This window comes from Drosophila elegans, unplaced genomic scaffold (assembly GCF_018152505.1).
Source record: "Drosophila elegans isolate 14027-0461.03 unplaced genomic scaffold, ASM1815250v1 contig_149, whole genome shotgun sequence".
NCBI classification, from domain to species: Eukaryota; Metazoa; Arthropoda; class Insecta; order Diptera; family Drosophilidae; genus Drosophila; species Drosophila elegans.
The window spans coordinates 16428048-16439563 of NW_024545513.1; the positions used below are offsets into that span (position 1 = coordinate 16428048).

General features: G+C 45.8%; 2 protein-coding genes across 2 annotated transcripts; both read right to left on the reverse strand.

The window, feature by feature from the left end:
* Positions 1-39: 39 nt before the first annotated feature.
* LOC108137758 (transmembrane protein 198) lies at positions 40-6777 on the reverse strand. The gene is made up of 5 exons (XM_017259660.2): positions 6279-6777; positions 4692-5057; positions 4441-4605; positions 3630-3971; positions 40-2718 (listed from the first exon to the last, which is right to left on the reverse strand). Exons 1-5 carry the CDS (start codon positions 6363-6365, stop codon positions 2533-2535), a joined length of 1146 nt encoding a protein of 381 aa, XP_017115149.1. The 5' UTR covers positions 6366-6777; the 3' UTR covers positions 40-2532.
* Positions 6778-7722: 945 nt separating this feature from the next.
* LOC108137705 (AP-1 complex subunit beta-1) lies at positions 7723-11436 on the reverse strand. Its single transcript, XM_017259583.1, has 3 exons — positions 11337-11436; positions 9560-11023; positions 7723-9487 (listed from the first exon to the last, which is right to left on the reverse strand). The coding sequence occupies exons 2-3, from the start codon at positions 10982-10984 to the stop codon at positions 8147-8149; spliced, it is 2766 nt and encodes a 921-aa protein (XP_017115072.1). The 5' UTR covers positions 10985-11023; positions 11337-11436; the 3' UTR covers positions 7723-8146.
* Between the last annotated feature and the right edge of the window lie 80 nt (positions 11437-11516).

An 11516-nucleotide genomic window follows, 5' to 3' on the forward strand; every position in this document is an offset into this window, starting at 1 on the left:
TTTTTTTTTTTTGCCCTTGGCTAATAGAAACGCTTTCTAATTTATATGTTTTGTTAAGAATTAAGGTTTTTTAAATGGATATTTCTTTATTTTGATCTATACGTACTGCGATTCAAGAAAAACACATGTGTGGCCTGCATCGTTTATTTATTAATTTTTCTTTTTGGTTATTACAGATGTTTTTTATTAGTGTTATTCCAAGCCTTGATTTCACTCTGGCACCAGAAATTTAATGACTATAATCGTTTTCGTATTGCTAATGCATCCTTAGATTTTATTTATTTGGATTTAAATGTGCAACTCTTTTATGATTTTTACTACTTTAGTTTGCAGCTATTTAATCTTTTCATTATATTGAATTAAGGATTTCGAACCTTTGTCTTACAAAATGTCTGTTATTTGCCAAACTTAAGATTACAACATTACCCCACTATCCTCCGATTAGACATTGCTGATGAACAATAAAACGACGAGAGGAACAGAATTACCAACTTATAGGAAAAGATACTGAGTCAAACTGCATACAACTTTCCACATATTATTGGGTAATTTTTAAAAACCGAAATTTTTGAGATGTCAATACATACATAGGTTTAATTTTTTTTTCAATTTTCAAAAATGTTCCCAATAAGTTGCTTAGGTCGTTTCTACAGTTTGTTGGATAGTATAAAATCAACAATTGCGGACGGCAGCAATTCCTAAAAACTAAGCGCGAATCAACATAACAGGAAACTTGAGTTATACACATATTTTGTGATTTGGAAACCAACCGATTCGATATGGAAGTTTCTGCCTGGCAATGTCCAACCCTTCAAGGTTTGGAGAAATCTTTTTTTTTTGTATTTTACTTACTCTATTAATTTTTATTTCTAAATTATTATTATTTTTTTTAATAAGTGTCTAGCTAATGAGCCCAACCTATTTTGCGCAAAATAATTAGATCCCGTGAACTACAAAAATATTGGAAATCAAGTCTAACAAAAATGTCATGGTATGAAAAACTCTCATTACTTATAATACTTAATTTGGAAAGTTCAGATAGCATTTGGTGTGAAAGGGAATTAGAAAAGAAAATAACTATGGAAGACTGTAAAGACCCCTCAGAATGGTCATTCCTATTGATTCCACGATTTAAGTGCGCAAAAATTGCGTTTAGGCTCTTTAACTAGACAGTTAAAAACGTTGCATATCACTTAGATTGGTACATATGTCTCGGCTAGCATTAATCGCGTGAAATTTTTGGAATTAATTTGAGTTTGTACCGCTGTTTGCATGGATCTAATACCTTATAATATATATATATATATATATATATATATATACGTATATATTTTGAACGTGAATCTTACGGATAGTGCTAAGACGGTTGATCGAGCGGATCGTTTTGGGGTGTTAAATGCTGAATTTTGACTTGGTCGGACCTTATATTCCCTTCCTTCTGCAGCGATTGTGAGTTACATATATCGACATGTTGTGTGTAGTCAAATAAGTGGCTTAGCTTTGGCTCTTCGACTGGCTAACGCTAGGTCTAACTCTAAGTGGCTATGGCTCCAACTGTACACGCTTATAACTCGAACTCATCTGCCTACATATTTCCCTTCCTGTTTTTTTTATTGTACTTAATAGGTATTGTATTGTATTGTATTGTATTTTGCTGTCTTGGGGGAGTTTGGGAAACTGCAGTTTATAGAGTTTGCAACATACATAGTTCTTAGGCCTACGTACTTGATAGTTTAAATGCAACGAAATGCTGGCGCTGTGCCCATTTGCATCGCTGGTTTCCTCTTGGATCGTATAATTATTAATTATATAACACAGATATGAACTGATTAGTAATTGCGGTTGCCTGGCTATACTCGAAGTCGGAGAAGCGTTGCTAGTACTTGGTTAGGTTTAGTTTAGTTGCAGGAATACGATGGATACCCATTCCGTCGCATTCATCACTTAGAGTATTAGCCCAACTTATTGGCGGCCCTCTTATTACGCCGCACATACAAGTACAAGTAAATCGGTATGTAAGTATGTATCATAGTATACATGGGGAGTATTTCTATCTGTAGTATGGTAACATTCGAATAAGTGTGAAGAACGAAATCAACTTCCTGCCAACTCCTCTACGCAGTCGGATATCTTACATTCTAGCTGTGCACGATTCGAGTAACCTTAATCTAATACTTGTCCCGCTGATCTCCGCTTGGCGGCGAAGTAGTGCTCCAATGTGCGATAAACCAGCTCCAGATCCGCATATCCTCTGATATTTAAAGCTTCCGATGTCCATCTCCAGTGTCCTTCATCCAGTTTCCGGCACTTGGTGCCCCATCCACAAAGTCTACATGCAACCGTACTTGTTTGAGTCATCCTCATCCTCCTTTCTCCTTCTCCTCCTGTGCAGTGCTCTTTAGAGTCCTGCAATCCTGCTCGTTCCCACCCGATCGACCAGGTGCCTCCCCCGACCCGTGTCCCGTCCGCGCCCAAGTACCGCAGCCCGTAGCCCCCCTACGGGTATAGTTACATGTAGCTATTGCTTGTTTGTTATCCAATGTCACGGACGATCTCGATCTTGTCGCACAGCTCCGAGTCGGGGTCATGGATGGTGGTGAAGTGCGTCCGGTCGCTCCGGAATGTGTTCCGCTCGTTCGAGCTGCTCTTGATCGACCGCTCCGAGGGCGTCTCCGTGCCGCTCAACTGGATGCGCTTCTGCAGAGCCGACACAAAATTCTGCAACAAAAGATACAACATTATATTTAAGAAAAACAATTCGGTTTTATCTATGACTATATATTTGTAATGAACCCAATAAAGAGTACAATAAATGCTCCCAAAGTTGATAGTTGGTACAGTTGCTATGAAGACATTATCATTTTGGAAAGTAAGTATGCATATAAAATGGAATGGGTAAGTTACATTCACCACGGAAACGGACAATTTTTAAATTATACAAATATACATTCATATAAGCTCTTAAATTCAGGGGATAATTTAAGTTTTCTTAACTTTTGAAGTTTTTCTTTAAGTTCTAGGGGTGTGGAAAGGGTCTTAAAGGATCTTAAATTTAACACTAGTTACATTCACCGCCTCACAACGTGTTAATAATGGTTTGAACCCATTAAACCCCAAATAAACCTTAAGGACCTACATTTTATAAGTGTTAAACACGAATTGCTATTCATTTTAAATTGTGTTTAATGCAGTCTAGATGGAAAGTTTGCTTGTAGCACATTCCTTTGATTTTTTATACTAAACACGGTCGAAATCAGACGGCAACAGTGCGTATGCGTGACATAATTTGAATACAAAGCGCAGATGGTAGGTCTAAAATGTACCTACCCAATGTTTACGCACAATATTAAAGTGTCATACCAATCGGACTTGGGTTCTAACACTCACCTAAACTAGTTTAAAAAGTAGTTTGATTGCTCTGGTTAAATCATAAAAATTAAAATACAACGAATTTATACTGAACATTTTGTAAGTCGGCGTAAAATCTAAGCTCGAGCCAAGCCAGAAAAACACAAAAATGGGCATAAACCAGTTTCAATGAGTAGTTTCAGAATCTGAATTGAAAATGGCACCAACACTCCATGATCCCAAAACTGTTTCTCGCAATGCTGAAGTCCACGTCCACTCACCTGCGATATGATGTCGCCGCGGGCCGTGCGCACCTGGTAAAGGTAGCGGAACTTGCGCTGTCTGGCCTCCTCGCGCGTCTCGCGGGTGCGGGACTGGGACCGCCGCACGGGGGCGAGGGCGTGGCCGGGCCCCGCCTGCTGCTGGCTATGTGGCAGGTGGGCGCCGTGGGCGTGGCCGGGATGGTTGTGGTGCCGCATATAGACGCGCTTGCGATGGTCCACACGCCAGGCGGTGATGAAGCACTGCACCATGATGCTGAGCACGATGGTGATGGGCCAGGCGGCGATCAGGAGGCCACCGTAACAGGGCGGCGGTGAGGGATGCGGCCGCATGCCGATTATCTGTGGGCGTAAGGCGGAGGATATTGCAAAGGATCGATAAGAATAAAGAATTACAATTTCAGATAAAGGTATCATCAATCCAAGCAAAACTGAGAGAAAACGTGGTACTGCAAAAGTATTCTACAACAAATGGTTTTAAAAACATCTCTACCAAAAAAACCCAATACTGGATTCGAATTTTGAGTTTAGAACTGGAACATAAGCCAAAAAACAACTATATATAACTTTATTTTTTATTTTAACTCTTAACATTCATAGTATCTATCTTTTTATGGGTAGATAAAAATAAATAAATGCCATAGGTATCCTATAGGATTGAGCTATTAATAGGATCAATCTATTAGATCTATCTATGCAACCTAACCCGACGAATATGCATAAATACATTGAAGAGGGACGATCGTATAGCCTATTCTAACCACTAGTAAAAAAACTAGTAAAAAATCATTCAAACTAATCAGTAACTCACCCAATTGATGGTCTCCAGGCCGTGCATAAAAAAGTCAATGGCGCTTAGGATCATGGCCGTGCCCACAATGCTGGACGTGAGTATGGTCACGTATTTGACGCAGCACAGGGTCAGCACCGAGCAGATGACGGCGCCGCCCACAACGGCCACATAGATCTCGCGGTACTGCCGTTGGGTAAAGGATAAATGTATAAAATATATACATATATAATATATATATGTATGTAGAGGATGTTGGAGAAGTGACTTACCCCGAACTCGTTGTCCGGAAAGGTGGCCACACAGACGGCCATGGCGGCGCCGGAGAGCAGGGCACCGGCGAAGGCGCTGATCAGCACGGAGGCCACCGGATATGTGGAGCCCAGAACTGCGCCCAGCAGACCCGCCACAATGGCCAACGCCGAGTCCGCCGGTTTGCCCAGGAAGGTGATCTGGAAGTCCTGCAGGATGAAGATGCCATTGGCGCCCACCATCAGTCCGCTGAGGAAGCCGACGGCGCGCAGACACCGATAGCCGAGCAGGGCGTACACGATGCCGAACACGGCAAAGATGGCCCACAGGATGGCGGCCAGCGGTTCCGGTGCATTGGGTGTGCAGGTCTGGCCCTCCAGGATGCCCTGCGAAAGGAGGTTTGGAGTTGAGTGAGAAGCGTTCACGGGTCACGGGTCATAGGTCACAGTACATAATACTCCGTAATTCGAGCAAGGACATGACACACTTATCAAGGGGCCGCCGCGATGGGCCACTTTCCTTAGCTACCCCCAACTTCCGGTCACTGGCACGCATGCATGCAGAGTGACTCACTCAAAAGGGTGCATATGGTGGTTTCAACTTACGAGCCACTTGACGTACACATTAGCCTGTCTCAAATTAAAACGGTGTCATCCACGACAGGTGCCTCCTGGCGGCAAAGCAGATTAAGCCAAAATAGCATTCAACTGTCGTTTGATTGTTTTAATTTATACTAAAGTTATATGATATTAATGGATGCACTGTCATTAAGTGGACTTAGGCACCTCAATAAAGTCATTTCAAAATAAAATTTAAAATAATTTGAAATTTACCTGATTCCGTAATACTGATATTACAAGTTTTTTTGTATTTCTGATATTTAAATTGGTATAATAATCACGTATTCTTTTTTATATTCAAAACTCTCGCATAAGTATGAAGGTTGAAATGGATGTGCATAAAAACAATACTGTTAGTTTTCAATTATTTCAATTCTTTTTAAGTGGGCAACACCGTTTAAAGTACATATATGAAAAACGTATTAAAAACATTAAAAAAGAAATTTTATTTGAAGGCCAATAGGTTAAATTCAACTTATGCTAGAAATATGGGCTGCTTAAAACATAAATTTGCCAGCTAAACCATACTTCTAGCTTGAAAAATATAATAATTGTTTTTTTTTTTGCGCTTATAGTGTACAAAATAAAAAGTAAACGTAAACTTTTCGTCTATAGCGTGATGATGTTGGTCAAGAATTCAAACATCCTTCATACGAACAACTGTGCTTTTGAAGGACTTGCAATATTTTTGATTTTATGCGTAAGGATTTAGTTAACCAATGGCTTGTTTACATCAGGTTGCTACCTTCGTGGTTCTTTAAAATTCGAGTCAGAGGCGATGGTCTCACAGCTATTGACACACAAACCCCCACTTATACACATTATACTCGACACTTTGCATATTGTCTCGACTTAACCTAAAAAGCGTGCAAATATGGGCGCCTGTCTTGGTGTTATTTACGGCGAGTCCTGCGAAAGGGCGTAAGAGTGTGTGTGTGTGTTTGGTGATGTGAATGGGGGAGGGGGGGGGATGTGAGTGTCACAAACCTTGATGAGAAAGGGCCAATCCAGGTGGGTGGTGCCCATTGAGTCCTCGCTGCCGTAATCGTAAACCATATCCGCCCCCACTCTCATTCCGGCGGATTAATTTTTGGCGGACCTGTGATTTGTTGTCGTCCTCGTGGCAGCAGGATACAAAAAGGCGTATCCTGGTGGTCGATTCTCAGTCGGTTAAATGTTCTCCACTGGCACAAAACGGTTCCACATTCCTGCACTGATTGGGAGTCCAATCCCTGCCTTCCACCACCTTCTAAAAGAAGAAGAAGCCCCAAAAAAAAAAAAAAAACAGGGCGGAGCACTGGAGGTCCTGCTGCCGAATTTGCACACAAATAATACACTTGATCCTGCAGTCAATTTACTGCGGATACGCTGCTCCTGCTGCTTTTGCTGCTGCAGTATTTGTACACATTTTCGCACTGCGACGTGGAAACAATCGGGGCCAAGCCAGAATCGCTTGTGGTACAACAGGAAAACAGTCCTGCGGCCAAAAGACAGGGATGGCAATGGCTACTTGAGCGCCTGTCCGCTCCGCTCTTGTGGGTCAGAACGGACCAGAACCAGAACCAAAAGCAGAGCAACCCCCGATGGGCCGAATCGAAAAGCTTCCGAAAGCTCAGGAGCCAAAAGCTCCGCAACCATGACCAAGTATACTACATTATTTTTGGAACACTTTCTAGGCAAGCTATTGCCTTAGGTTATTATACGATTTCAAAAAACTTTGTTTTAGGGCAAAGCAAAGCATATTTCGGGGATTTATTTCCTTAAATACGCTCGAAAAACAGATAATGTTTTTGATGGCACACTAAAGATGTCACCACTTGATAAAATAATGGGGCGCAACCGTACTGACAAAATAATGGTTTCCTTAAATAAGCTTAAAAGCTTTCACTCCTTTGCCGCAAATGAAATTCCCATTTGTTTTTGACAATCGTAATAAAATAAAAAATATTCAAAACTTAAGAAGCCTCAGAAAAAGATTGAAGGTTTTGTTTCCTTGTTATTTGATTAGAAACTTGAAAATCTAGGGATTTATATTAAGACTTAAAAATCTCCATCTTTTAATCTGTGGCTGGAAAGTAATCGGTAGCATATTGTGGGCGTGGCTAAACACAAAGTTGATCCGCGCGGGAAAAACTTGTTCTTCTTATTTAATTTATAAAACTATTAATTAATTTTTTGATTCAATTGTGTGTACCAATTCAATGAAATGGATTAGAAATTAAAATTATATTATTACTGTCATATTCACGGATGGCTTAGCTTTGAAACAAATTAAATAAAATCAGCTATCTAGTTATTTTAGTTACTAAGATAGTTTCATTTCAAATCAACTTGAAATTCTATTGGATGAAGGACTTTTCTCGCAAACTGACTGGAGAAGTCGGCATCCGACAAGCTTAAAAATGGCATAAAGAAAACAATATCTCAAATGTTTAGAGTGTTATGTCATACATTTTACTAGGACACGTACATATACATAGATGCCGTGCATGTGGGGGTTACAGAGTTTTGGAATGCGATTACGCAACGGCGTGAACGGCTTGGTCGCAGCCTTCGCTGCCGTTCGTTGAACGTTGCAGTACGTCGAGGACATGCATCGCCAATTAACAATTAACAGTTCTCGCGACAAACTTGATTGGTTTGGTTTACATATGTGCATATGCATAAATAATGTATGTAAGTGGCGTATGTAAGTCGCCAATAAACAATAGTAGTAATAATACGTAAATTACAATTTATGGTTGAGCTAATCTTCAACACGGTTTCCTCATTAACTGATCGCTCCGATTGCTTTGTGCTCCTCGTCCACCGACCGTCCGACGTTCCATCCTGGTTTTCCCGGGTGAGTGGCACGCTTACGGGGAGCGAATGATGGCCTCGTAGGCGGCGAAGATTATGTTGGCCACCTCCACAGAGCGCGATTTGAGGCTGAGTGTGGCGTCCGGATTGCCCGGCTGTAGCTTCAGCTCCAGCAGCACCCAAATGCTGTTGGTCAACTTGAGGGACTGGTAGAGCATGTCCTGGCCCTCAACGTTGCGCTTGGCGATGGTGAAGATATTGTTGGTGGTCATCTTGGAGGCGATGCCGTCGGTGGTGCCGATGACGCCGCTCAAACTATACTGCAGCTCATTGGCGGCGGGTATCTCCTTCCAGGTGTTAAGGAAGACCCGTTTGTCCAGCTGCCCGTCCTCGGCGAACAGCACGTTGCCGTGCACCAGGCAGGCGAAATAGAATATATCGATGTTGTTCTTCACGGCCACCTGCAGGTTGTTGAGCGGCTCCATGCGCTGGATGGGTCCGTTGGTGCCCAGCGCCATGCTCACCTCGATGGACTGATTGGGCGGGAGGGGCGCCGCCTGCATGGGCGTGGCGGGCACAAGACCGAAGCTGTTCTTGTTCAGCTGGATGGCGAAGTTGGTCATCGGTTGCATGGCCTTGTTGGTCAGGGTCATGTCCATGAACACCTCACCGTTGCGACGCGAGAACGTGCCCTGGATCTCAAGGCCCTTGCCCTTCTCCGCCGGCAGCCACGTGACCTTGGGGATCTGCACGCCCGCCGACAGCGAGGCGCCGCCCAGACCGAAAATGTCGCCCAGCAAGCTGGAGGCGCCGCCGGGTGCAGCCTCCGCCGGCGGTCCACCCAGTAGGATGTCCAGGCCGCCGCCCAGCAGGTCCACATTGCTGGTGGCCGCTGGCGCGGATGGCATGGCGGGTGCATTGATGTCCATGGAGAGCAGGTCGCCGATTAGCGACTCCTGGTTCGGTATGACCATGGCCTCTGAGCCGGCGCCGCTCTCTGGCTGCTCGCCACCAGCTCCGGATCCGGCGGCACGGTTGGGCAGCGACTTGCGCACTCCGGCACCGCGACCCTCTACAAACGCGGTCGGCGGCTTGTGGTACACGCTGGCCAGCGAGCTGATGTGACAGATGAGCTCGTCCAGCAGCGTCGGCTCTAGGAGATCGGTCTCCTCCGAGATGAGCGGCTTGTCGGCCAGCACCACCTCCTTGGCGGCGGCCGGGTCCGTGGACAGCAGGCGCCAGTAGATGAAGCCGCGGTCGCGCAGATCGGGATTGTCCGAATCCTGGGTGGCCAGCGAGAGTACATGCTGCACCAGCTCCTGGGTGTCTGAGGGACGCTTGAGGAACAGCTTGACCACGGCGGTGAGCAGCTGTAGCTGCACCTGCGCGTTCTCATCCTGGAAAGATTGAAGAACGTTAAAGACTTGTTGGCAAGACAATGGCAATGGCTTACAAAGCCATGAACCCACCTGAAAGCCCTCGAGGAAGCTGTCGAGCAGCTCATCGGCATTGTCAATGCGCTCCGCGTACTCGCCAATGATCCACACCATCGATGCGCGTGCCTCCGGCTCGTCGAGAGTGTCCAGGTTCTCGCAGAGCGTGCTGATGATGCTCTCGTACTTGTTGGGGTACTTGCGGAATATGTCCTTGATGACCACAATGGCCTCCTGCACCACGTAGTTGACCTTGGTCTGGATCAGATCCAGCAGCGTGGAGACACACCGCTCCGCCGAGGGCTCCACCTTGATGGCACACCGACCGATGGCACGCACTGCCTTGCGTACAAAGTCCACGTCCACCTCGGTGGCGTACTCCTTCAGCTCGCTGAGCACCTGGGCGATATTGCTCTGGTTGGCCAGCCGGATCATGATGTCCAGCTTCTCCAGCTTCACGTAAATGGGGTCATTGTACTTGACGAAGAACACCTTCATCTCGTGCTTGAGGATGTCCGGCCGCTTCTGGACGATCAGATTGATGTTGCGCAACGCCACGTACTGCACCTCCGGCTCCGAGGAGAGCAACGTGACCAGTGGCGGAGCCAGCTTCTTGGTGAGCGTGGCGCAGAAGTCGCTGTCGCTGGAGAGCATCTCGAGCAGCTTCATCAGCACCTTGACGGCGCTGAGGACAACGGCCGCATTGGCGTGGGCCAGTCGCGGGGTGATACGCTCGCAAATGGACTGCGCCTCGCGCTCATCCTTGGGACTGTAGTTGGCCAGCGAGTCGAGGATGAAGACCTGGCCCCATTCGGTGCACTCGTTGAGGGCCGTCAGCAGCTTGTTGATGGTCACCGAGTTCATCTCCACCAGCGGCTGGCCGGACTGGCTGGCCTCGTTGATCTCGCTGAGCGCGGCCACCGCGTTGGCCACCACCATGGGATTTGAGTCGGACAGCAGGTCCTTTAGCTGATCGAGAAAGCCCTGGTCCTCCACCATCGTGGCGGAGATGTCGTACAGCTTGGCCACGCACACGGCGGCCGTCTTGCGCACATAGGGATCCTCATCCTTGAGGCACTTGCGCAGCGGCTCGCACAAGTATTCGGTGATCTTGTCCACCCGGATGCAGCCCATGGTGCGCACGGCCAGTGCCCGTATCAATGGATTCGAGTCCTCGCAGTCCTTTACGAACGTGTTCACCGCCATAATGGCCATGTCCGGCTGCGACTTGGCGTAGTTCATCAGATAGAGGTAGACCAGCTTCTTCAGCTCCAGATTGTCCGTCTGCATGCAGTTGACCACGTCCGGGAAGAGAGCGGACACGTCCTTGCCCACCGTCATGCTGGCGATCACCTTCTTCACCGCCTCCTTCTTCTTCTCCTTCTTGTCGTTGTTCAGCTCCGACTTCAGTTCGAAGATCTCGCCCTTCTTGGTGGTGGTGAAGTACTTGGAATCGGTCATCGTGGTGGATGCTGCTCTGCTCCTCGCTGCAAACTAACTCTGTGGATTGTGGATCAAACCCGGAATGGGGAGCGTGAGATGTGCAAAAGTGATTTTGATTATTGATTGCAATAATCCCCTTTCTTTTGGGGGGCGTTTGTGGGCGCTGTCACAGATTCAACCGAATACGAATACCAACACACACACACACAAACACACACACACACGCCCGTATCGCGTATCCGCAGCTTGAACACGTCTCAAAAAGGGAGCTGAATTTCGGGAATGGCTTACAAATGAATGGGCAAAAACAGGTGCCAGCTATTCCATCTGCCAGAGACTTCTCCAAACTGAGCTCACCACGTTTAATTACCTTTTAAATGATTAGTTTTCGGGCACTGAAAAAATTGTTAGCTTTTCCTCTCTGCGTAATTAGTGCGACCGTTTGCCGGGGGAGTGACTTGACCGGAGCGCTCTCGCAAATACTACCGCATTTGGTATTTTTACTCAGTCAGGGAAAAAAACATCGAAAAATCGATATTTCGATAGTTCA